General features: G+C 40.4%; 3 protein-coding genes and 1 long non-coding RNA gene across 6 annotated transcripts; 1 reads left to right on the top strand and 3 right to left on the bottom strand.

Annotated features, from left to right (window-relative positions):
* Positions 1–9,233: 9,233 nt before the first annotated feature.
* Positions 9,234–14,209, top strand: LOC103403042 (cysteine-rich receptor-like protein kinase 2). Of its 2 annotated transcripts, none has more exons than XM_008341855.4 (8): positions 9,234–9,524; positions 11,133–11,990; positions 12,131–12,244; positions 12,402–12,541; positions 12,622–12,832; positions 12,932–13,166; positions 13,267–13,417; positions 13,538–14,209. In XM_008341855.4, exons 2-8 carry the CDS (start codon positions 11,231–11,233, stop codon positions 13,874–13,876), a joined length of 1,950 nt encoding a protein of 649 aa, XP_008340077.2. In that variant the 5' UTR covers positions 9,234–9,524; positions 11,133–11,230; the 3' UTR covers positions 13,877–14,209. The 2 variants fall into 2 exon arrangements, with proteins under 2 accessions (XP_008340077.2, XP_008340076.2); XM_008341854.4 differs by having other exon boundaries at positions 9,236–9,524; positions 10,785–11,990.
* On the bottom strand, positions 12,439–13,386 carry LOC139192700 (uncharacterized). The gene is made up of 2 exons (XR_011576987.1): positions 13,244–13,386; positions 12,439–13,117 (listed from the first exon to the last, which is right to left on the bottom strand). It is a non-coding gene; the product is annotated as an uncharacterized lncRNA (long non-coding RNA).
* Positions 14,198–16,090, bottom strand: LOC103403043 (2-phytyl-1,4-beta-naphthoquinone methyltransferase, chloroplastic). The gene is made up of 8 exons (XM_008341856.4): positions 15,844–16,090; positions 15,672–15,736; positions 15,496–15,586; positions 15,308–15,396; positions 14,988–15,121; positions 14,841–14,902; positions 14,626–14,725; positions 14,198–14,386 (listed from the first exon to the last, which is right to left on the bottom strand). Exons 1-8 carry the CDS (start codon positions 15,976–15,978, stop codon positions 14,286–14,288), a joined length of 777 nt encoding a protein of 258 aa, XP_008340078.1. The 5' UTR covers positions 15,979–16,090; the 3' UTR covers positions 14,198–14,285.
* A 997-nt stretch (positions 16,091–17,087) lies between these two features.
* Positions 17,088–24,475, bottom strand: LOC103403041 (homeobox protein knotted-1-like 6). Of its 2 annotated transcripts, XM_008341852.3 has the most exons (6): positions 24,202–24,475; positions 23,430–23,854; positions 23,193–23,342; positions 22,931–23,087; positions 17,623–17,864; positions 17,088–17,468 (listed from the first exon to the last, which is right to left on the bottom strand). In XM_008341852.3, exons 2-6 carry the CDS (start codon positions 23,781–23,783, stop codon positions 17,310–17,312), a joined length of 1,062 nt encoding a protein of 353 aa, XP_008340074.1. In that variant the 5' UTR covers positions 23,784–23,854; positions 24,202–24,475; the 3' UTR covers positions 17,088–17,309. The 2 variants fall into 2 exon arrangements, with proteins under 2 accessions (XP_008340074.1, XP_070671211.1); XM_070815110.1 differs by lacking the exon at positions 24,202–24,475 and having other exon boundaries at positions 23,430–24,106.
* Between the last annotated feature and the right edge of the window lie 2,864 nt (positions 24,476–27,339).

Raw genomic sequence — 27,339 nt, 5'->3', positions numbered from 1 at the left:
GCTACTTCTACCGCCTCTTTCACCTCTGCATCAACTCTGCCAAGGGAACAAAAGCACCCAAGGCACGAGCCTTTGATCACCTTAGCCTCACTAAGGGCACCAAGGGGGGAAAGCCCAAGGAAACACTCCGAATCCATGCTCTCCGATGCCGATTCAAGCGACAGTTCAGCCATGCAAGTCATGACCATTGGAGCAACTTCAATCGATGAGCAGCTGGCTCAAATGAATGAAGCAATCGCAAGGCTAACCCGAACTGTGGAAGAAAAAGACTTGCAAATTGCAGCACTAGTCAACCGACTGGAGGCGCAGGACGGCGATAAACCCGACCCAGAAGATGATCCACTAAAGGGAGGAGCTGGCGGAGACGAAGAACCCCCGATGAAGAAAATCGATGGGAAGCCGGAGCCAGACCAAGCAGCGGCACTCATGGGATCTCTTTCTATCCAGCAGCTGCAGGAGATGATCACCAACACCATCAAGGCACAGTACGAAGGGAGCTCACATACCTCCTTGTTCTACTCGAAGCCCTATTCCAAGAAGATTGATGCCCTAAGGATGCCAAGGGGTTATCAACCACCAAAGTTCATGCAGTTTGATGGAAAAGGAAACCCAAAGCAGCACGTTGCACATTTCGTCGAAACTTGCAACAACGCGGGGACGGAGGGAGACTACCTCGCCAAGCAGTTTGTGCGCTCGCTGAAAGGAAATGCCTTTGAGTGGTACACGGACCTAGAGCCTGAGTCCATCAACAGCTGGGAGCAATTGGAAAGGGAATTCCTCAACCGCTTCTACAGCACCCGCCGCACTGTGAGCATGCTAGAACTAACGAGCACAAAGCAGTGGAAGGACGAGCCAGTCATTGACTACATCAACAGATGGCGCACTCTAAGCCTCGACTGTAAAGACAGGCTCTCGGAAACCTCTTCAATCGAGATGTGCATCCAAGGCATGCAATGGGGTTTGCAATACATCCTTCAAGGCATTAAACCACGGACTTTCGAGGAATTGGCCACTCGCGCCCATGACATGGAGTTGAGCATCGCCCATCATGGGAAGAAGGAACCGATCGCCGACTACAAGAACGACAAAGTTCTTGGGACAAAGGTGGAAAAGGCTGCATGGAAACCCACCAAGGAAGCGATGACGGTCAACACATCTCCCGTCAAAATATCCACACGAGGCAAGGCGATTCAAACCGAAGCTTTTCGTGATCAAGAGACACGTAGACGCACTTTGAAGGAGCTTGAGGAGAAGACTTATCCATTCCCCGACTCTGATGTGGTTGCCATGCTAGATGACCTGTTGGACAAGAAGGTGATCAGTTTGCCTGAGTGCAGACGGCCGGAAGAGATGAATCGTACCGACAGTCCAAGATACTGTAAATTCCACCGCTTCATCAGTCATCCGACAGAAAAATGTTTCGTGCTGAAAGATCTCATCATAAAGCTGGCTCAGAAAGGAATCATCGAGCTAGATCTTGACGATGTGGTGAAGTCAAACTATACCACTTTCACTTCTGGCTCTTCCGACTCAAAGTTTTCACCTCAACCGTTGGGGGCATCCTCCAAGACAAGCAAAGTTGAAGGATGGACTCAAGTCACTCCTAAGAAATTGCACAATAAGCATACGTCTCCTCCACATGTTCGCCAATCGGAAAGGGGGCAAAGCAGCTCTTGTCAACCTTCAAAGCAACATGAACGTGTTAAAGATGATGAAATTTCGACACATAGATCGTCCATCCCCATCACGATGCGTGATTTCTTTCCTGAAGACTTCTTCAATCACTCAGTCAAGGCTCCTTACTATGAAGATTGCGAGGAACGGCTTTCCCGGATCGCTTGACGAACCAACAAAAGCTCCTGGTCTGCAAGAGCCTAAACTGCAAGACACAAAGCTCCTGGTCTGCAAGAGCCTAAACTGCAAGACACCAATGCTCCTCGTCTGCAAGAGCCTAAACTGCATGGCACGAAGCTTCTCGCCTGCATGAGCCTAAACTGCATGGCACAAATGCTCCTTGTTCGCACGAGCCTAAACTGCACGAACCGAAGCTCCTCGCCTGCACGAGCCTAAACTGCATGGCACAAAGCTCCTGGTCTGCACGAGCATAAAAGGCAACACCAATGCTCCTTGTTCGCACGAGCCTAAACTGCACGAACCAAGGCTCCTCGCCTACACGAGCCTAAACTGCAAGACACAAGGCTCCTCGCCTACACGAGCCTAAACTGCATGGCACAACGCTCCTGGTCTGCACGAGCATAAAAGGCAATACCAACGCTCCTTGTCTGCACGAGTTGAAACTGCAAACGACACCAACACTCCTTGCCTGCATGAGCTGAAACTGCAAACGGCACAAAAAAAAAAAAAAAAAAATACCAAAAAAATATATATGTATGTATTTGAACTACGTTTTGACTTGATCTCTTTCTTTGGAAGGGTACGTAGGCAGCTTGAATATTCAATTTCAAGTTCAGTCACATCAAGATCAAAATATAAATAAATGTTTTATTAAAGAAAGTCAATTTTATTACAAAGGTAACAATAAATAGTTCTTTGTAATTTCAAAAAAATAATAATAATAAAATAATAATAGATAAATAATGTGTGTGTGTATATATATATATATGTGTGTGTGTTCTTCAAAAAAAAAAAAAAAAAAAAAAAAAAGATTTGATTAAAGTTTCATTGCTGAGGGTTAATTTCATTACAAATTTATTTTGTTTTCAAAAAATAAAAATAAAAAATAAAAAAAAATCAAGACTCGCAGGTGGACCTCAAGGCCCGAGACATAAACTCTTGTACATTGGGCTTTGGCGATGATCTCCATTTCCAGCAACACCCCAATATCCTCAAAATCCACGAAGTTCTCGCCACCAAGAACCCCTTCCCCTCGGGTGTCGAATCTCTGCTCATTCTTTGAGCTTCGGCGGCTCTGTCGCTTTCCCTGCTCATCGCCGATGTGGATCCGGCCTCCGCTTTCGTCACTCCGCCCTGGTCGCCCTGATCGTGCTCTTCCTCAGCCTCCTCTTCTTCTTCCTGCTCTCAATCTGCTCCACACCGCTTGTGGGACCTCCCGCGTACACGGCGCCCGAGGTGGTTTACCGGCGCAGCTACGACGGCTCCAAAGCCGACGCGTGGTCGTGCGGCGTCATCCTCTTCGTCCTGCTCGCCGGTCGCCTGCCTTTCGACGACAGCAATTTGATCGCCATGTATAAGAAAGTCCAGAGATAGAAGTACGAGATTCCGGCTTGGATTTCGAAACCAGCGGGTCGGATCATATACCAGCCGCTCGAGTCCTTCAGAGTCTCTGGGTTGCTGCTGCTGCAATAGCTTCCTCCAACCCACGAGCCATGGGCCCCGGGGTCCCAGCAACCTCACCACCCACCTCCCGCGACGCCGCCACGACCACACCGCCGTCCCCAGCGGCCGGAATATCAGTCAGCCGAAGCGAACCTGCATGTGTTCCCCTACCACGCACCCCGGCTCCTTCCGCTGCAGCCTCCACAAGAACAACTCCCACGTCACCGCCTCCGCACCGTACTCGCAGAACCGACTCAACGCGCACAGATCCACCATGGTCAAACTGGGCTTCATCTCCGATCAAACCCTTATCTCTCTCTAAAAACCTTCTCTCTCTATCTAGGACTCTGGGTTTGTACTCTCAAAGATGATGATCAAGGTCAGAAGATGTGGCGAATCAACCAGCGGATTGTGAAATTGATTGTGGAGTTGATGAGAATTCATGATAGCCCAGAGTCATTGGTAATTTTGTCAGAGTGCCTCAGATCTACTTTTGCGTGCCACTGATGGGATGCTTGTTGATGGAGAAGCTTGCACCTTACCTCAACTGGAGCTACTGGAAGCAACAGCTAAAGCAATTCAGCCTATGCTAGAGTGGGGAGGAACTGGGCTGACGGTCTCTGATGGCCTTTCAAACCTGTTAAAGTGTCGTCTGCCAGCATATCTACCACATAGAACCATGCCTGCAACTCCACCTCCGCCATATGTTATGAACAAGCTCAGGAAAATGACGCTGAGAGTGATCGCGGAGCGGCTGTCGGAGGAATGGCGTGCATGATGTCGGCATGGGCTCAGTAGGAATTGACGAGGCGAAGTCTATTGGCTGTACTTTGTGCCTGTGCTCAGTGGCAATACAACGGGTGTGGAATGACTGTGCTCGGCAGGCAGTGTAATGGCTGTGCTCAGTGGTTGTGTTCAGTGACGGTAGCAGTGGAGCGTCTTCCTCTGCACCTCCGCCATGGTCGCCGCCTTTGAATGAGATTGACAAAACCAAAGTTTGACAATCCACACCCAAAGACCTCCTCCGTCTCTTGCCTCGCAGCTGCCAACAACTTCAAAGACCGCTGTCAAACGACTAGCCGGCCGAGAAGCTCTTCCTCAAACTCCAGCTCTCCGTCCGTCTTCGTCCTTCCCTACAAATCCCTCCGCCAAGCATCCTAATTTATACAGAAAGAAATACAATTAAAAAAAAAAAAAAAAAAAAAAAAAAAAAAAAAAAAGGGTGGTGGTGCATCTGGCACCACGTGAACAAAGAGGAATGGTGGATCAAAGATGGGGTACAGCCCCATGGCAGATCAAAAGTTTCAGGTAGTGCATGGGCACCATGTGCAGAAAGAAAGAAAGCAAAAAAAATAAATAAAAAATAAATATTGTAAAAAAATAAATAAATAAATAAATAAACATAAAAAAAATAATAATAAAAAAAAAATGATGGAACTTGGTGCATCCAACACCAAAAGAAAAAGAAAAAAAAAAAAACAAATGCATAGAGAGAAATAGAAGGTCCATTTTATTTATTTTTCTGGAAATTATACATAAATTTAAAAAAAAAATCAAATCAAATCAAATTTACAAGAGGGGATATTCAAGGACGATCAGGTGGCGCCTCACAACTCGGCAGAGCTCCAGGAAGAGAAGGCGTCAGAGGTTGGCTGTTTGAAGCCTCAGCAGTCGGTACAGCCCCAGAAGACGAAGGTAAATGCTGCTGGAACAAACCCACAAACCTCCGATGATCAAGTAAGATCTGACCATCAGATTCCTGCATCTGGTCAATTTTCCTCTTCATGTTTGTGGCATAGTTGTGTGCAAGCTTGTGCAACTGTTTATTCTCATGCTTGAGCCCTCTGATCTCCTGTTTGAGACTCATCACTTCAGCCGCCAACGATTCAACTTGACGGGTTCGAGCAAATAGGCGTTGGGCCATGTTGGACACAGAACCCGCACACTGCACACTTAGAGCCAGGGACTCCTTAACGGCCAACTCATCAGACCGCCTGGAAAGTAGTCTGTTATCTTTGGGAGTGACAAGGTTCCGGGCCACCACCGCAGCGGTCATATCATTCTTCATCACCGAATCCCTAACAGTAAGAGGACCAGTAGGGGATATGAAGGATGGGCGCCATATGTTATATGGAGAAGACGGGACTACCTCTTCACCAAGGTTCAAATCAAAACGACGGTCGGAGGGACCAGACATTTTCAAAGTGTTGAAGGAAGAAGAGATCGGACAAATCAAGATCTTAGAAGTACAAGAGGGAAGTTTTCACAAGCGAAAATTCAAGTGTGTTTTGAAACGAACTGCATGCCTCTATAAAAAATCAGCACTCGACGGGATTTCAGAGATCGAAGAGGCGAGCTCAGAATTCGAAGAGGCCATTCAAAAATCGAAGAGGCAAGCTCAGAAATCGGAGAAGCATCTTGCTTTTCCAGACGTGTCGGCACCCGTCACACGCAAACTCAGCGTTGCGGAAATCACGGGTAATTTGTCGAAGCGCCAATCCCAGATATCGAAGAGGCGCCAGTCTTTTTCAGCCGAGTCATCACCTGTCATATGCACACTCAACTTTGCGCAAATCACGGGCAATTTGTCGAAGATTTTCGGTGAAAGAGAAAGCACGTGAAATTTTACTGTTCAATCACGCGTTAGTTGCCGACACGAGTGAAAGAATAGTACCTCTACAAGTATTAAAGAACTTCCTATAACTGTCCATCTTCACCCTCCATAGCAAGGCAGACATACAGAACCTTTCTTCATCTCTGAGAATGCCTTCCCAACGAAGCCTCTTGAGTTACCCAGTGTTCCTTATTCCTTGGGGTACCTCTGCAAGCCAATGACTCCAAAGCAAAAGTATCTCATATCACCAGGGTAGAAAGCAAGAGTATCTCATATCATGCGTTCTCCCTGTCCTTTCCTTTGTCCTTGTTCTTACCTACAAAGACAAGGATAAAGAAAACAATATGCCGGAACTTCCACTCAAACTCGGGTAAGGAACCGACTGCTTGGAACCCTTCCCTGATTGCCTACCTAGCACTGCTCTCGAGTACTCGCCTTCCACTGCTGCTGTACTTTCAAAGAAGCTGCCACATCTGCCTGAAGAACAGATAAGGCAAGTGAAAATGATACCTTGCAGCATGTGGAGACAAGGTGCATAAGGAACAAGCAGAGAAGAATGCGGTCTGCACGGTCAACTCAGCAGAAGGAGTCCGAACTGAGGAACTCAAGAAGCTGCCATATCTGCCTGAAGAAACAAGCAGAGAAGAATGCAGCATGCACAATCAACTCAGCAGAAAGAGTCCGAGATGAAGAACTCGAGAAGATGTCGCATCTGCCTGAGGACGATGAACTTGTTTTGACCCTCAAATTCTTGGGTCGACTTACTAGGCGTTGTGGGCTGCACGTGCCGATTCACCACCCTTGAATCGAATCCTTAAAGATCAAGTCACCAACTGGAAGAAGAGTTCATCAATCTTGAAGATCATACCGTTGACCAAACTGCTCAGGTGTGAATTGGAAAGATTGAACAAAGAAACAGGTTGTCACCTTTACCTCGTGCCTGCTTGCCATGTGTCCGAGTCAACCTTCAAGAATCAAGCCTCAACGGCCCTTGAAGAAGTTTCCAGCCAAATTCAAGATCAAGCCTCGACGGCCCTTGAGGAAATCACAAGTCCGATTCAAGATTAAGTGTCTACCACCCTTGAATCAAAACCTAGTTCAAGAATAAGCTGTGGAAAATCAACAATTGGAGGAATCCAGAAAATCTTCCAACCCAGTTCAAGATCAAAGCTGTGGAAAGTCAACAAGCGCAACAAAATACGTGCCGATTCATCCATTACCAAAGCCAAAGATCATCTACCACATGAAGCTCCTTGTGGTCCAATTTCAACCTTCAAGATCAAGCTTCGACGGCCCTTGAAGAAATTTCAAACAAAAGTTCAAGAACAAGCCTCAAATGGCCCTTGAAGAAATTTCAAACAAAAGTTCAAGAACAAGCCTCAAACGGCTCTTGAAGAAATCTCAAACGAAGTCCAAGAACAAGCCTCAACGGCCCTTGAAGAAATCTCAAGCCCAATTCAAGATCAAGCCTCAGCGGCCCTTGAAGAAATCTCCAGCCCAATTCAAGATCAAGCCTCGACGGCCCTTGGATCGACATCTACAGTAAGGGACTTCAAAACGCATCTCCTACACGTGACAAGCACATGTATACGATGTGCCTTGAAGTGGGGGCATTTGTAGACATCGAAATTTCGTAAATAAATGCTGACCGATAAATCAAAGTGTCAACGCTCATGTATTACATAAATTTTACACGTAGCGCGTGACTCAACGAAAATTGAAATGAGTTGGAAAAGTCATCAAATAGGACACGTGTCAACACCTGGCAGAAACGACTTATTTCATCTGGGATATTATATTCAAAATTAGGCATTGGAAAATTCTATAAATACAAGCCCATTTCATTCATTTAAAGGGAGGAATTTCATATTACACCTTGAAGCTCTGAAGCTCTGAAACTCCGAAGCTCTCAAGCATCCAGGTTCCCGAAGAATCGAGAAAGCTCTCTTCGTTCTTCGTTCATCGTTCTTCCAAGATCAAGCCCAAACGGCCCTTTGGATCAACAATCATCCACCAATTCAAGATCAAGCCCCGACGGCCCTTGAAGAAAGTGTTCTTCGTTCTTCGTTCATCGTTCTTCCAAGATCAAGCCCAAACGGCCCTTTGGATCAACAATCATCCACCAATTCAAGATCAAGCCCCGACGACCCTTTGAAGAAACTTCCAACAGTTCATCCAAGATCAAGCCTTGACGGCCCTTGGATCAACGAAATATCCACCAATCAACACCTTACGGAGATCGAATCAGAGGATCAAAATAGAGAGAGATTGTAACCCAAAATCATCAAATACATAATACTTTGTTTGTGCACGTCGTTTCTTGTCTCTTTCGTTTCAGGAATTTTCCGTGTTCACAATTATACTGATTAAAGATAAACATTCAAAATAACAAATAGTCGGTTTGAAACACCAAGTTGATGTAATATTTTTTTATATAATTACAAAATAATAACAGCAACAGTATTAAAAATAGAAACAAATATATATTATCAACAACATTCTTCCCCACTTGATTTTGTATTTTCATTAATTTCTGGGAATATAATTTGTGTGAACATGTTAATTAGTTGGCGTAATGATTAAGACTAAATGTTATTGGCTTACTGTAGGTGGTGACTTGTTTTCATGTTGAATATGTCGGTGACAAAGATCTATTTATGAGTAGACAACAAGGGATCGAGATGCACCATTATCTTCCCAGAGGAACTTGTTGAGCTAACAACCTTTGTTGAATATTGTTGTGACGAAAAGAAGAAAATTGCTATTAGCACACTGTGTCAAATTTGTCATAAATATCCGCCGTGCATGCTAATCAAACTTAATATCTTGTCTAACAAAGTAAAAAAATATCATTAAACTAAAAACTAGTTTATAGCGTGTGCAGAATCTAAGAGATAATGTGAAAACCTAGATGCTATTTGTTAAAGAGAAAAAAAGTTTCAATTGTCAACTCACTTCTTTAACCAGGAAGTCTAATGACTCTAATCTAAGATATCACAAGATATTTGATTATTATTATTATCATTAGGTAAAACTAAAAAGGTAGTGTTATCCACACACTTATTTTTACCTTTCATACACTACACTCAATTCTCGGTTGTAGGATCGAACGAATTGAAGAATATCAATGATCAAAAATTAACAAAAGTGTGTAAGTAGTAAAATAACTGGAAAATGGAGGCATTCGTTTCTCACAACAGTCAAATGCACCAACTACTACCAAACATAGCTACGCCTCCTCCTACACTGCATATATGATATATATCTATATCTATATATAATAGTTGTTTGTAATATATATATATATATATATAGAGAGAGAGAGAGAGAGAGAGAGAGAGAGAGAGCTGTCGGATTTTCGGTCCAACACCGCGTGGTTTCCACTTCTCCTCCCTCATTCTTTCAATTTAAAGTTTGAAGTTGAAGCAAAGAGAACTTTTCCAGTACAGCCCTAGCTCACTTTGACTTCTCAACGTATTCGAATTGGCTTCTCTCTCTCTTTGTCTAGCTTCATTTCACAACAGCAGAAGCCATAAGCCAGAAAGCCTCGATTAAGCATCTCATTTCACCTGCAGGAACTCATAGTTTCAGTCATCTAATGCAAAAACAAAAGGTACGCGTACATATATATTTATAGGTCTCATGTTTTACGAAAAAAACCAATTTCCACGCACTCAAAACTTTGTCTACAACTTCTGTAGTTTATTTTTTGCCTACGAATTCCTTGACAGTTTAGTGTATATATACATATTCTGCGAGTAATCATATCTTTATTTAGGATATAACTCCTAGACATTCTGCCATGATTCTGTGTATTCCTGCAGCTAATATGGACATGGGGAGAAGTTCTTTTATTTTTGGATTTACCAGCTATTCCAGTCTAAGTGCCTGTATTAATGACTTCTTCTGCTGAGTCTGCTCTCGCTTTCTCAAGCAAGTTGATTTGAACGGATTGACGATATGTCACTAATAATATGTTAATACCATTGCCACTAAATAAAAAACATGTCTAGTATATAATAATATAACGTCAGCAGTTTAGACGTTTAATAAGTTAACATCTTGATACCATTGTCACAGTATTGATATTAAGCTGATGTTAAGCTAGCTGCTTAACAAGTTAACATCTTGATTTGAGTCATCACCGGGGACCAGCATATAATAATATAACGTCAGCAGTTTAGACGTTTAACGTGAGCTGTTGGTGGCAAATGGCAATGGCGGGCTGGCTGGAGGTCATGGGACCTTGGTGGGGATTGGGTGGGATCTTATATGGTTGGATATTTACGTGGTTTAGTTCAGGGAATCACTCCTCCTCCCTCCCTCCCTCCCTCTATAATTCAATGCCGACCTTCTACTATCACATTCAATCCAAACTGTGGGGTCCAAATTGGGGAGAGATTATTCAATGTGGCTGGAGTACGAGATTGATTGGAAACTTGAAAAAAAAAAAATTCAATCAACTGTATCATGACATTTGATATACCAGGTCGCGTTTTCATGTCACAAAAAAATTTCTCCAAACTGGGATTGCTTGTGGAGCCCTTCTTGTTATTATGTTCCGAGCTGTCCTCACCTCATGTCCCAGTCTTGTGTAGATTTCATGCAAAAGCCATGTGTATTGTCTCGACATGACATTGTATGATCCGTGGTGATATTTTTATCATGTCAAGAGAAACAACATATTTTATTATTGACACGAAATATTATCATAGCATTAATATCTGTGCCATAAAAGTCGTACAATTTCTAACTATAAACTCACCTACACTTTAGGATTCCATCTGAATCATTGATTTAATGCAATGTGCGTTGTTTCATATCAATATTATAATGTCATGTGCATCGTCTCGACATGACACTGTATTATCAGGTTGTCCCACTCCCAATGACATCACAATAGTGTAGGGAAGTCTCTCTCCAGTAGGCTGATCAAAGAAACGTTTCTTGTTTAAGTTGACTGTGAAAGTGTGAACCCAAAGAAAACTCGGGGCTGCAATCCCTGCAACAAGTTTCGGATAAGAACCCAAAATCCAAGACCTGCCCCTTTGACTTCGAGATGGAAACCCAGCAATATAAACCAACCACCTCCTCAAAGCCTCCAACTTTAAGGGACGGTGCCTAATTCTGAATGCAATTTATCCATGTTGTATTGCTACTGTTATGCCATCTGTTCTTCTGTAATAGCTACACTCCTGATTCCCATTTGCCCAATTGACAGCAATCCTTAAATCTTCCACAACATTCCTTCATATAAATTTGGATGGTGGCAGCTGCAAATTAAATCAAAGTTCCAATTCATCCCAAAAAAAAAATAAAATGAAGAACTGCAACATTGCAGCTCTTTCACAAAATTTCCTTCTCCTGAAGATCCTGCTGTTCCTAGGAATGGCTGCCGGAGATCCAAGAACGAAGACGGTCCAAATAATGTGCGGCAACCAACGTGAGCACAACACAACCGTTTTTGTTCCGAATTTTGTCAGTACGATGGAAAACATCAGTGAACAAATGCGAACTTCTGGCTTTGGCGTGGCAGTAACCGGTTCGGGCCCTGATACAAACTATGGCATAGCTCAATGCTACGGAGATCTTTCTCTTCTAGACTGTGTGTTATGCTACGCCGAGGCGCGTACAGTGCTTCCCCAATGTTTTCCTTACAATGGGGGTCGGATTTACCTCGACGGTTGCTTCATGAGGTCCGAAAACTACAGCTTTTACGATGAGTTTAGAGGATCGGAGGACAGGGTCGTGTGTGGGAACACGACAAGGAAGAGTTCAGCGTTCGGAGAATCAGCAAGGGAGGTTGTGAGGCGTGCGGTTGAGTCTGCACCAAGCAACCGAGGCTATGCAAGGGGTGAGGTGAGTGTGAGTGGGACAGCGAACCAATCGGCTTACGTGTTGGCAGATTGCTGGAGAACTTTGGATGAGAGCTCTTGCAGACAGTGTTTAGAGAATGCATCTGCGTCAATGTTGGGATGCTTGCCTTGGTCCGAGGGGCGAGCATTGTACACCGGGTGCTTCATGAGGTATTCGGACACAGATTTTCTCAACAAGGAAATGGGAAATGGGAGTTCCAGAGGTAAATGAAACTCTACCCCTTTTCTTTAACATAGGTTTCCTCTTATCGGTTTGAGTGGGTGGAGGGTAGGCTGCTTTGGTAGCTCGAGATTGAGCCCGGTGTGTAGTTTCGCTCACCTAATCTTCTAAACTTTGTTGCAGGTACCATAATTGTCATCGTAGTTTCAGTTATCAGCTCCTTGGTGGTTTTAGTAGTTGGAGCAGCCATTGGATTTTATATCTGGAAACACAGATATATACAAAAGAAAAGAAGAGGTAAAAAGCTCGTTGAAACTCTGCAATGCAGCCAGATTGTACTTAGTTATTGCATTGCTTCATCAATGGTGCAAATTTAATAACGTCTACAATGGACGAAATGGAATTTCACACGTAAGAGATTACCGACCGCCAAAAGCTTTTCGGGGTTTTGCAGGAACAAATGATGCAGAAAAGTGGGCGAAAACCCTAAATGACAGTAGCTTAAACTTCAAGTACTCAACAATTGAAAAGGCCACAGGGTCTTTTGACATTGTCAACAAGCTTGGGCAAGGAGGTTTCGGAACTGTTTACAAAGTAGTTTATCTCCTCGTCTTTTGTTTGTCTTGTATGTCCGATGTCTCTATCTCAGAAACTAACAGGTTTTATCCTAGCAGGGAGTTCTGGCTGATGGGAGAGAGATTGCAGTGAAGAGGCTTTTCTTCAACAACAGGCACAGAGCAGCAGATTTCTATAACGAAATCAACATTATAAGCAGCGTCGAACACAAAAACTTGGTCAGGTTGCTGGGTTGTTGTTGTGCGGGACCTGAAAGCCTTCTCGTCTATGAATACCTACCAAACAGAAGTCTAGATCGCTTCATCTTCGGTAATTTCATAGATTTACGTTGATTTATACAAATCCTAACTGGTGATATGCCATGCATGCTTCTGAACTTCTCTCAATGTTTTCGACAAATTTTAACAGATCAAGAAAGGGCTAAAACACTTAACTGGGAGAGGAGATATGAGATCATTGTTGGGACAGCAGAAGGTTTAGTCTACCTTCATGACAACTCGAAAACAAGGATTATTCACAGAGACATAAAGGCCAGCAACATCCTTTTGGATTCAAGGCTTCGTGCTAAAATTGCAGATTTTGGGTTGGCCAGGTCTTTCGAGGAAGATAAGAGTCACATCAGCACAGCCATTGCAGGAACATTGTAAGCTTATTTATAGTAATATTTCAGGTTGTTTTAGTGAAGATAAACGAAGTACACTCCGAAAATGTTAAGCTTACCAGTATTTGTAATTTAACCTCAGGGGATATATGGCTCCTGAATACCTAGCTCATGGCCAGTTGACAGAAAAGGCAGATGTCTACAGCTTCGGAGTGCTTATATTGGAGATCATCACTGGAAGGCAGAACAACAGGAGCACATCTGCAGAGTACTCAGACGGCATAGTTATAATTGTAAATTTCCCAATAAATTCTTCCTTTTTTCCCTTCACAAAACAATTTGATCTTCGAATTTGCAGTATAAAGTAGATCCTCATCCTTAGTTCATTGTTCCTGTGCTTTTTGTCCGAACAGACCTGGAAGCACTTTCAAGCAGGGACTGTAGAGGAACTATACGACCCAAACTTAATGTCGCAAAATTTCCATGACAACTTTAAGGATGAGATATTCAGAGTGGTCCAGATAGGACTTCTATGCACCCAAGAGAGTCCCTCTTTACGACCAACAATGTCAAAGGCGCTGCAGATGCTAACAAAGAAGGAGCTGGACCTTCCTCCACCTGCCAATCCACCTTTTATAGATGAAAAGACCATGGAACTCAATGACAACGGCGACGACCAATGTTACCCTCTAAATGCAGATGGTGCTTCTTCAGTTGCGAGTGTTTCACATAGTTCTTTCTATCCTAGGTGATCACAACACAGTGAAAACGAAAGGTTTCACATATTTCCAAGGATTGCGAGCACTTAGTTTTCCTCTGAAGGAGCCAAGGAATCTCAGGCTGCACCTCAGCCCTGCTCGGCTCAGTCAGAGACACGTCTAATGACAAGGCCAATTTTGACTAACTGAGAGAATTGTTGAGCGAGACTTCAAGAGAAAGCAATTTTTTTTTTCTCAGTTTTCAGAGCCAGACAGTATGAGCAATATTTTCGTTGTCATTTGTAGAAGTAAAATTGATCTTGAGACATGCTCGACTGATATTCAGAACTGTGAGAGAACAAATGAACAGAAATGTTTGAGGCACAACATCTTTCTTATTTCCCAAAGGCACATATTTTATGTTCAACAAGACACAATTTGAAAATAGCATACATGAATCAACCTATCGGGTGGCTACTAAGTTCCCCATGAGGCTTCCGCCAATCTCATAATATCTGGCATTGGAAAAACCTACATCTAAAGCCAGCTTCTCCAACTCGTCCCCTGTGTTCACAGAAAGATTTTAATCAACAAACTAGTACCCTGTTATCCGCTTAACCACTCGACTTGATCACTTATTAAGCCTATGCCTAAAGGCCTCCAAACAGAACAATTCCCAAGAGTTCACAAAATTTGAAGATACTGTGTATAAACACAGCAGTACAAAGATGGCTTAAACAGATTAAAACATCATGAGGTGCAGATGCCATAAAAATAAAGAGTTAAAAGCAAGGAAAATGCACCTGTCAGGAATTCTGTGATTGAAATTTTTAAATACTTGTAATCCTCCTCAAGTCCAAAACCAGATGCCACGGGGACAACAACATTGTCAATCATCAAGTCCTAGCAAAAGTTGAATCATGAAGCATTCAGCACTTGTTTGCCAAAATAAAAATAGAATGGTCAAATTGGTCTACGCTTTAGAAGACAAAAACTTATTGTATCTGGTTATGAGTACCTGAACTGATGAAACAATTGGATTGGTGCTTTTATTGAAGTCAAGGATCGATACCCTTGAGCCTGTGATGCCAAGCAAAAATGAGAAAAACTGACCTACCTAGAACTACAACTTCATCAAGTGAAAATGAGAGAGAGGGAATGGAACCTGCTTTCAAAACTCTAAAAATTTCCTCCATGGCCTTGTGTTTGTCTACTACATTTCTTAGCCCATAAGCCATAGTGATGGCATCAAAGTGACCGTCAGAAAACGGCAATTCAGTTGCATCACCTTCAACCCACCTAACAAGATGCAACGCATAACATGATCGATTATTCACATTAATGTAATGCTGATTAGCAATTCAGTATCTACTTAGAGTGTTTCGCGTAAAACGAACGAGGTGAAAAAGATAAAACATTTTCAAAACCCCGGGTTAAATTTCAAACATTTTTAGTTGATCGACCACTAGATTTACCAGTGCTCACTCAATGTTCAAGTAGCAGGCTTTCGACTTCAACTTCTGCCGCGAAGAAGCAACTGACAACTGCTTCTTCGAGAAATCAAGACCAATCACCTGCCAATGCAAGCCAGATTTTACAATCCCAATCACAAACAACAGCTCATATTCAAATTAAATTACCAATCTTTCAGCAAATTACATCAAAGAACGAACCTTGCCATTGGACCCAACTTTCTCAGACAAGAGAAACGCTAAATCCCCACTCCCACAGCACAAATCCAACACACTCTCCCCCATTTTTGCTCTGCAACCCAAAATTCAAAAACTTGAAATTCAGAGACCCAAATATATATTCCACCAAAAAATAGTCAGTTAATTTTAATTCTTACCCGCTCCACGAAACTGCCATTCTTTTCCATATTCGATGCTGACCCAAGCTCAACAAATCATTTAACTAAGAATTATTCCAAAAATAAAAACGGAAGATCAATATTTAGACAGATTCAACATTAACAATCAAAGAAAAAGTGACACTGCAACTGAAGAAAAAAAAAATCGAACGTTATCGTAGACAGGAGCAATGCGGTTAAAGAGCGCCTGGCGTTCGGTGGAGGACCGGACCGGACTGCGTCTGAACCGGGAATTGGGTAGGCACGGAGCGGCAGAGAATGGAAGTTGAAGCTGAAGCGAAGCCATGTCAGTTACCGAATCAGAGATACACCCGTTTTTCTGAGATCTGTGATCGGATAAGGGGGCCCTATTCCGGTAAATTACGGGTCGTCGGTTCTAAAGTAAGCCCAATGTAGGTAAGCCATCTCAGTCTAGCCCAATAGTGATGCATGGCCTCAGATTTTAAGCATAACCCATTATATAATTCAGTTTGGGTCAGGTTTTACATGGTGAGAAACTACGGAGTATGATTCTCTCCCTTCTTATTCCCATCCACTTCCTTCCCCTCCTCTCACACTTTACTTTTTGTCTTATTGTCTGTAAAAAACAATAAATATAAAACGTTGACGTGGCTTAACCGTAACTATTCAAGCAGAAAGGGAGCGAAGGGGAGAGAGATTAGAAGGGGAGAGAATCTTCATCCAAGAAACTACTTCGATCTTCAAATTTTTATTGCGTGCCTACTTATTTGAATGGGGAAGTCATGAATCAGATAATGAAAAAAAAAAAAAAAAGAGGGAAAGGAAAGGAGATATGACCAATACCAATCAGACTTTCTAATTGATTTGATTCTTGATTCTTGAAGCATTATGTTACATTAAAGATTTCACAATATGTTTACTTAATGTTTGGAAGGTTGTGAATTGTTATATGAAACCAGCAATTTTTTAATTTCATGAGTTCGTAAACACTCAACAATCAAAATCACTTCAATACTCATTTTATATAAGCAAACATGTTTCGCGTGTTTTTTTTTTATAAATAAAAAATGCATATTCGATCTCATTACCTCTACCAATATTTGGAAGAGAAATGAATGGTTTTGATCACTTTTCTTAGTTGATTATAGCACTCATATTTTGGGGCATACTGATTAGGTTTTTTTGCTTTAATACAAGTAATATACTTCATTAAATTTATCTAAATTACAAGTATGAAGATCGAGTGCAGAAGAATAAGTACACTATTCTAGTGAACTTGAATCGGCTCAAATTTGCATTTATTAGGGCAAAATTCATTAGGAAAAGGAAGAAAGAAATCATATGTTGTTACACTAGTTAGGATAAAAGTTGGTGCCCTAGAATTCTGAAATTTAGGAGTACGAGTTTTGCGTTTGAGGATGGATCATTTGCAAGTGATAGCAAGGGCATGTAAGCACTTCATTCGTTACCAACCGTGGTCAAATTCCATAAGAGTATAACATTAAAGCAAATTACAATCACATTCCCCCTAATCATCTTAGAGATGGGGTAGATTGATTGAGGAATGTCAGTAAAGTTTGCGTTTTCCGGATCATGCACATATAAATTACCAGGACAGAAGTTTAATTAAGAATGGTCCAGTAAGATGCATGCACCTCATTCATCTGTAAAGAATGGTCCAGTAAGATCATTCATCATCGCCAACTGCATGTTCTCCGATGGTCTCCAATGACGCTTACGCTGATTTATAAACCAGTTGTTAATTTGCCTCTGATCCAGCCCCGTAGATTCCGCTAGCGCAATCTTATCAGCCTCCTGAATGAAATTAGAGCAAAGGAAGAAAAAGAAACCACAGTGATTATCAAACAATTTCATTAGGCGAGTATATGAAAAATATTGAGGTGTGACTGTATCGCCATGTGGAGTTATTAAACTACGTGTTATAATGCGAGACGAGAGGTTTAAGTACCGTTGGATATGGCCATTTATAATGAACACTCCACCAATCAAGTAACGTTTGCCTTGCTTCTTTCGGCAGCTTTCCTTTCTTCTTCTTCTTGGAGAATTCGAGCTTCAAGGTTCCGAGATGACTGCCAAACCTACGCATAAGCCGATCCTTGAGATCTCGATCTTCACCTCTTTGCTGAGCTTCCTGCACATCTATTTCGCCTCCGCTGAAATCCTCATCCGATGACATGCCACCACCTTCATCTGATCACCAACATTGTCCATCAGCTTATATCAATTAAACCTTTAAATCCATTTCAATACCAATAGGGTGCTATATAATACAGCTACACTAGACAATATTATTTTCTTCTCGGAGAGTTGTACTAAACTCACATCTTGAGGAAAAAAAAAAACCCCTAGTAAGACTTTTACGCCTGGACAATTTCAATGCATAATAACAATGTGCTAATTAAACATTCATGATTTCTGTGTTCTCATGTCAAAATTCCTGTCTGTATGATTGGCAATTTTCCCGAATGGGATAAAGTTTTCAAGTTTACACTGAAGCACATGCCTTACGGTTATGAAATCTCAAGCTAACTATCTAAAAGTGATTGTCGTACTTGCATTTGGTGACTAAAGATTCAGTGCAACTTATATAGAGCACATGTATTTTGTCACCGTGAAAACTAATGTCTATTGTATACAACGGTATGTGAAGATAAATTACACGTAGTATGATCCATTTGCACAGTGTACCATAACACAGACGTGTTTCTCCTGCATATTTCCGATAAAATTAAAAGGAAAAAGCGAACGGAGGAGCAAGGGTCCCACACCATGAGCTAGTTTTCCAAGGCACTATAGAGTGCCATTCTCTCTATCCCAGAGCTTGTGGGTTGCATTGTTAGCCGGTACACCTAAATACCGAAAACAGTCCATTGTTTGTCAGCTCGCCTAAGACTTCGAGGAAAGGAGAGACAACAATGTCAGAGACTCAGAATGGACAAGACTGACGGGTCCTTCAATCAAATCGAAACTGACACACATACGACACAGCACATCAGCTCCGTGCATGTGTTGGTGAGTGGGCAAGTCGGTGACAATGGCGAACTTTCACCAGAGGCAAACCCTAAAGGATGCCCAGGTATTACATTATTAGGTTTCCTATTTCTACCGGTGCTTGGTATGTAAATTACTTCTTCTTGGACGTCCACACCCCTTAATTTTTAGATTTTTTAAATTATTTTTATTAACAAAATATGAGAGTTTAAAACTATTACAATAATTAAAAGAAAAAAAATTTCAAACCAAAAACACATGAGTAGATATTTAAAATCATATATACTAAGATATTAGATCACATGAAATCTTAATTTATAGCCGTCCAGCAAGCTTTCTGCTCTTGGAGCAAGATGTTTATGAAACGGGTGCACAATCGTCATGGCATTCTTGGAAATTTGTACAAGCCAATTATAAAACTCTGCGTGAAAGTAGTATTTTAAGACGCCATGGCCACCGTAATTCGATGAATACATCCCTCCTAAAACGTTACCGCCCTTGGGAAGAAAAAAGAAGTTTGAAGGTGATAGGGTTTGATGAAGCGGAGAGAACAGGATTGCGTTTAGGGGACCCCGCTGCAACGCAGAAGTACGTGTAGTGAGCAGACACGTATGAAGCAATAATGAAACGCAAAGACCCACTACAGAAGAGATGTCCACGGAAATGACAAGCACTTAAGCACAAGTGCCAGTACTGGCCGGAAACCCGAGAGAGAGAGAGAGAGAGAGACATAAAAGAGAGAGAGAGAGAGAGACATAAAAGCTCCTCTCAGCGTAAACTGTGGGAGTACATGGGAATATGTGTGGAGTAAACTTCGAACACCCGCTAGACGCGGGGTATACTATACTATAAAGTTATCTTCCTTCTTCCATACACAGTTGTAGCAGTAGCAGTAACCTTTATTATCCAGTTAACTGCCATTTTACCAGATACACATACAAAATATTGTAAATTAAACGTGCTCTGTTAGGTTTAGAGAGACTAACATATCATCCAAGTTGCATTCAACATTCCACTGGGTAAAAGCTTATACTCTCGACCATCTAGTATTTCACTCTTGTATTATCAGTAAAATTTGGCAGCATACAACAACAAAAACGAAGACAAAAGCATGTAAAAATGAAAAGGCATAGCAAATAAAACTCTAGATTGCGTCACTCTCGTTTCATGCTATTTTTAAGGAGACGGTGACACAACGAGAACGGGCTATTGGAAGTTTGGAACACCAGATTGTGTCATTCTCTCTTACATTAATGTGTGAAAAGAGTAGTTGGCACAACGAGAACATGCAACTCAGATATCGAAATTATGCTCTGTATCATATATACAGCAACAATGTCACATGTTACCGGCATATAGCTACCTCAGGAAATGTGCTATGAATGAATATAGCACGTTGACAAGCCTTGCTCTAATGCCACAACCATCAAACAAATAAATAAAGATTCGTATCATAGGCCTATTCCATAGTACAACAAATCAGCAATATTCTATGGCTACTAAACGTTATATGCAAAGATCTATATATTTTACTTGGCAAATGAGCTCAACACTTCAAATCAATAAAAAGTTGAAAACAGCACAAGTACTTGGAACATGATTTATCATACAAAGTTCCACAGGATCGAACACTTCTTTAAGTGGAGCAAGGCAGCTCTAAAGAACTTTCAACTGAACAAATGAATCATTGATCACTTGATCCGCATAGCATATATTTGAAACTTTCAAAGTATATGGTATATTTGTTAAAAGATGTTCAAAGAGCACAGAAAAATTTTAAGATAACATTTAAAAAGAACTAAATAATCAAATGGTCTTGAAAAAGAACTAAACATGAATTTTACAAATGCAGGAGCCAACAAGATAAGCCATGAAAGCACGTGAATATATGCCAATGTTATGTTTTTGTCCAACTGGACTTCTGCCATGGTCGCATGCTGAAAAATGTTCTCCTCTCCCTTTTCTTTCGGATAATTAGTTAAAGAATCTACTGATACAGTAGTGAGAGCATGAGGCCAATTAAATACGAAACCACATCGCTGAAAAGGTATTATGTACTTCCATAAAAAATAATAATAATAGTTGCCAACCATAACATACAAGATTACGATGACACTTCACCACAGATACAGATTAATTTTAATCATCCACCACCCTTTTTCAATGTCTAAGGCCTACTACTCGCATTCCGGATGCAAAAGCTCCACGCTCGTGCAAATGGAAATAACCACAACTTTACTCTGATTGAGATGCTTAAATGTACAAATCTTTGCTCAATTAAGTAATGGAGTAACAAAAGGAATTCTTCGTTATTATCAACAAGATGAGCGATTTATGTACTCTTTTATACATTTTGTTCAATTCAATAACTTAACAAGAGAGAGTGTGCTAGAGGTTAAAAAAGATGGGAAAAAATCAATTCTTTAGACAAATGTAATTCAGACGACAGTGTATGATATGCTCTCACGTGATTAGTAAGATTCCTATATAAGTTAGCTAGTTAATTCACTTTTCTTTCTAATGATCATGGCCAACGGAAGTACATATAGATTTGATTCTAATATAAAAATATATATATAAGAAGTTAAGTTTCACGGAAAAGGATTCTCGCCGGATCATTTTTCTAGAGATCTTAGAAATCTTATAATCGTGTTCGTTTATTATACATCGTGTGGTCATAAATCATTTAAAATTTAAAATTAAATATAAATAATAACTAACGAAAACTAATCGCATAATGTACGATAAATAAACATAATTACAGGATCCTAGGATCCTCAGAAACAAGATCCAGCGAGTATCCTTTTCCAAGTTTCGCTGCATACAATACAAGCCAATTACTATTCATGCAGTTTTGGAACTTGAGAATCAATAAAGGAACCTGACTACACACCATTACTTGACATGCCTGCATATCCACTCCAAAATAAAGGAAACTGACTAATTAAGATATCAGTTGAGTAGTCTTACACTAAATCTGGTTCCCCAACATACTTGCTCAACAATGATAATTCACACATCTATTTTTATATTTTTCATTCTTTTAATTTTTTGATTATCGGATCGAATGAATTGAAAAAAAATCAATGAACAGAAGTTTATCAAGGATGTGTGAGCCCCCAAAACAAAAACTACAAGGACTCTTCTTCTGTTTTTAAAAATAAACTGAGCTATTCGGTGCACATTTGCCACCAAATTTGTTTGATCACTTTAATTATATTCAGAAAATGTAACACCCATAAATAGATAAATATATACAGATTTATGTATTGATTGTAATATGGATGCCCTTAATAAGATCATCCAACTTAACATTAACATGCATGCACTAGATCAAGTAAATATCAATCATGATCTCTAATTTCTAGCTTATGCTATGAAGTTGACAGTCCAGAATACATGAGTTTCAACTTGAAAACTGAACATGTCACAGAATGAAAGGAAAAGTAAAAATAAGAAACATGGTTAGGGATTGATATAGATTATGAGCATGTGAAAAAGAACTAAGTTAAGAAGGACGATATATTACAAAAAAGAAACATTTGAATGGACACTGGACGACACAATCAAACAACTATTGGAGTCTCATGAGACTACAAATCTCTGAAACGTCAAAGTCAGAATCTTTGAAACAAAAAATAAAAGATTTAGCTTTTCAAGCTGGTTTATATGGCGTCTTTGGGTGGAAACCTAACACAACAAGCAACAAACAACCAGGGTGGATTTAGAAACACATACAGGCACAAAATGTGTGGAGAGAGAGAGAGAGGGGGAGAGAGAGAGGGAAGACAGGCGATGATAAGATATAACAATGAACCGTTTCCAGATTAGAATTCCGAAGAACAGCTAGCAAGCCTAGGATTGAAAATATATGCTTAAGACAAAAGGGTTTCTTTCCCTTGTAGAGGTACTAGGGTTTTTGTGGCCAGCTAGGTGTTTGTTTATTTGATTACTGCCACACAAACACGCACATATATATATGATAAAAAACGTCCGTTATTCTGCGAGCATGTATATGTTTTCTAGTTCTCAGTAAGTGGGCAGCTCGCATAATCATCATAAGAGAGAGAGAGAGAGAGAGAGAGAGAGAGCGAGATAGATAGACCAGGTCACCATGATACCAGAGGGCTCGACTAGGAAACCAATGGCTGTTATACTTCGTGTACTAGTACTGGAAATAAGATTATGCTAACATAAGCCAAATCTAACGCTATCCTGCACCATTAGGGAGAGAGAGAGAGAGAGAGAGAGAGAGAGAGACTGACCGGAGAGGATTCTAACGGAGGAAGAGACACGAGCAGATGATGAAGAAGTGCAGAGATTGGTGAGTTGCGTTTCGATCTTGCTTAAAAAAGTGGTGGCTTCATCAAAAGTCCTGGATAGATCTGATTTGTACTTCACCAACATGTCGCAGTAGGTTTCCTATATACAACGGAGAGAGACAGGAAAGAACAAACAAAAAATTCCAATTAAAAGACAATAAAATCTAGTAAAAAGAAAAAAGAGAAACAAAGAGAGGGGGGGGACCATGAACTCGTCGAGCTCGGGATCGGCTCCCAAACACGTGGAGGAAAACATCGAACTAGAATTGCAAGAGTAGTCTCCCTGCTTCTTGTACAAGTCGTTTTTTCGTCGGATTTCGTCCAAGAAACCCGCGATTTCCGGCGACGCCCCAACCTACAAATAAGATAAAAACATTCACAAGTCTTCATATTAACAAAATTTCATACTAATTAAATAATAATTAATTAGGTATTTGTTCACCTTCTGGCACTCGATGTATGCGTGAATGAGCCTAGGGTAAGTCGGATGCGACGCGATTCTGGCTTTGATGGCGCCGAACACGTCCACCTCGCGTTGCACGATTGTTGTCGAAGCGGCTTCTGACGCTGCCGAGTACAACACGGAGTCGTTTGATCCGAACATCGCCTCCCGTTGATGATGGTGGTGATTGTGCTCCCGAAAGGCTCCGGACGAGACCAGCAGGCTGCGGTAATCCAGCGGAAGGATCAGATTCTCCGGCGTCATCAACGCCGCCCTGTTTTCGTACTCCGCCGTCGATTGAAACCCTGTGTCCCCGTAGTCGGCCATTGATTGCAATCTGTATATTTCCTCCATCAACGTATTACAACCAGACAAGCTTATCTTCTTCTTCTGCTGCTGCTATATTATTATGTCCTCTTCTAGTTCTAGATGGACAGTGATAGATAAAAGAAAACAGAAAGAAAAGAAAGAGTAATGATAGATAGAATAACTTGTTAGATTATAATTACAAATTATATAATATATTATTAATAAAAACAATTAAACACATTAATTTATTATTAATAAAAAATCATGTCTCTAATTTATGAAAATTTTGTATATATAGATTTCCTTAACATTTAAGAGAATACAACGGTTTCTGCCGCTGCTGCCTGATGATGATTCAATTATGACTTAACGATAATCTTCACTTGTCTTAATTTTAATATAATATTAACTCCAATTTTTTAACCGAGATGGAAATTGCTGGAGGTGGAGTAGCAGAGGGTACCTGCAAGTGTTCTTGGTGAGTGTGCTTGTTGCCCGACCAACTCGATGAGACGTGATATACGATTTAAACTAACGTGAAATCCCAACAAAAAAACAACAACGTGAAATCGAGAACAAAGTTTTATAATATTAGAAAGATATGTTGCCCGAAAAACATTACGGATAGTAAAAATAAAATAAAATGCGAGCCTCAGTAAATTGTTTTCTTTTTTCAGAATTTTTCTTTTAGCAGAATAAGTGTGATAAATAATGCCTTCAACGGAAAAACTATCTTCACAAAGAAAAAAAAAAAGAAAATTATCACATTAAAGTCTGCTTTATTAGTCAAGACGAATTCTAGTGGTGGGTCGTGAGATATAGGTGGCATTATATGTGGGACACACAAGAGCTTCTTAACGAACAATATATGAAGATCTTATGGATGAATTTGAACTTGGCATGTACATTTCATAAGCATATATTGTGCATATGTGTAGTTGACATTTGTGAACACATGCGTTGCTTTTACTTATGAATTTATGATCGATAGTGTTAACTAAAAAAAAATCAAACTTGAAAATGAAAATAAGATATGACAATAATTATTATAATATTCTTAACTTTTAAATTTTAATTAAGGATAGACTATGTCTGAAATAACTTGAAATCGATATAAAGCTAGCAAATTTAGTTTGATGATATTTGACGCAAAGAAGAGTACGAGACTTCCATGTAAGACTAGTGTCAAGCTAAGTATGATCGATGTGTAGACAATGCATTTAGTACTCTATAGATTTAAAATAAAACACTTATTGTTACGTTGTACTTATATGGATCGAGTTAACAGAACCATTTTTGTCAATGAATTGAGTTAGGGTTTCGTTATTCTTACTTCCACCTCGAGTACATTAACTCACAAAAGCGAAGAAGATAAATGTGGCATCACGACTAGCTCAATTTAAGAAATTTTTCAGTGTGAACGAAATACGGAGCGGAACATCACATGTTATTACACAATTAAAAGGACACTTGAAAAAAAAAACACTTCTCCAATTATACAAGAACATATGGCGTTTTGTTTCGGGTTCCAAGTTGATTGAAAACTCTCGCCCCAATTGACACATTGTTATGTGCTGGTAATAGAGGGTATGGGACTTTTAGTGGCACAAAACAGGTCACTACATCCATGGCTTCCAAACTAGTGTGTGATATAGCTAGGGTTGAAATATGCATGGAAACAACCTAGCTAATAAACCAGTGTATTGATCACTGATTCACAGTATAAAAGTTTTGACTAGCCAACAAACTAGAGAATTAATGACTTGGTGGATACACAGCTAATAAACCAGTGTACTGATCGCTGATTCACAGTATAAAAGCTTTGAATAGCCAACAAATCAGAGGATTAATGACGCGGTGGATACGCATATGCACTTTTTTGTGGTAGATGAGTGCGAATATAAGAGCAAGTTCATTTCTAAACCCAAAAAAGTGGACACGTGGCTCACGGTGAGATTCTGACTTTTTTTTTTTAAGTTTGGAACGCACGCCCATGCGCTAGCCGCAAAAAAAAAATCAGTTGTGGCTAACATGAAATAGGCCGATTCCTCACTCAGCCCATTCTGGGCTGACCTAGATACTGGGGTGGACTTTGGGCCGGTCTATTTTGTGGGGTGGAGTGGGTTTTTGGGGGTGCCAGCCTATTTTTTAAGACGTAAGCAACTGCATTTTTCAATCGACCAAAAAAAAATTGTATGTTTCTGCTATTCTGCATTGTTAACCTAATTGGGGGAAGATTTTTCAATTTATTAGGAACACGGCTTGGTATCAAGTATTATTATACAAGAAGATGAGCAGTTGAAAAAAAAAAAACTATAGTGAATTTATATATGGTTATGGGCGAAGCTATTAAGGCGCAATGAGGGGCAGCCGCCCCTCCTCTTGTTGAAAAGAAACCTAAGAGTCTTGTTTGCTGTACAACCGCCCTTCTAGTTCGATCAGAAACGAAGTTTAATTTTCTAACTTGCTGTTCAGGTCTCGGAGGGGTTGAGCGAGGGCTAGACTGGCGTATGTGAAAAATGTCGTTATGCCGGAATCTTAAAATGTTTTTATTGCAAGGGCAGCATGCGACGGTGCAAGGTTGAAGATGATGATTTTTCAACACCCGCATCCCTTGTTTCTCTTTAAGATGGTCCCCACCATCTTTTCTCTTCCTCACCTTTATATTCTTTTATTTCTTTTATTTTTTTTAAACCAATCTTCACTTTTGTTTTTTTGTTTTTGTTCATTTTTAACTTCTTTTTTCAAAACCATATCGTTTTTGTAAATTATTATAACTAATTTATTGTATAAGTTTGGCTACATTTTGAGACTGTTTTTGAAATGATTAAAACTTTTGAACATTAGATTGAAAATATTCAATGACATTAGATTTTCTTTTAGCTACTATAGTTTTATGGGGTTGTGAATACTTTCTGATGTGCTCCATGGTTGATAAATAGGTTTTATACTTTTTAGTTTATACTAAAGTGTAATGTTGTGCACCTAGATTTTTTGTCGGACAATGTGAATGTTACACTCTAAACTTTGAACCTTCAGAACACTTGAGCTACTCTTGCTAAATTTAATATCAAACCAAACTACCTATTTTGAATGACAACAAACTTGAAATTTTCGCCCCTCCTAACGAAAAGTCCAGGCTTTGCCATTGTATATGGTTGTGGTTTTGTAGCATTTGTAATGGCAAAAACAGACTTATATACTAGATATATCATCCGTCAAAATTTTCCTTATCAAACTGTTGATTAAAAAAATTACAAAGCCTACCTAGCGCAAACCGAGCAATTATTGAGTTAACTACGTCCCTTTTGTGAACACCGGCATACCAACTCAGAGCCGAGGTTGGTTGGGCGAGTAGAGTAGATGTAGTGGTGGTGTCAAACACGTTGTTGACTTATTTACTTAGCCACTACGGCTGATGAATGAATACTCTTAGCTTAGGGTTCTAGAACCTGAAGATAAGGTTACTTAATTCACTGTGAAGCTCAAGATCTTCTACACCAAGTTCGGCAACTTCAACTATATTCATGAGAATATAAGTGCGTCTCATCGATATCAGGCTGTAAGGGAAAATATACTTAAAGTAGATGAGTGTCTTTAT

The sequence above is a fragment of the Malus domestica genome, chromosome 16 (assembly GCF_042453785.1).
Source record: "Malus domestica chromosome 16, GDT2T_hap1".
Lineage (NCBI taxonomy): Eukaryota > Viridiplantae > Streptophyta > Magnoliopsida > Rosales > Rosaceae > Malus > Malus domestica.
The sequence above is the reverse complement of the archived record's forward strand: the minus strand, read 5'-3'. Positions and strand labels throughout refer to the sequence as shown.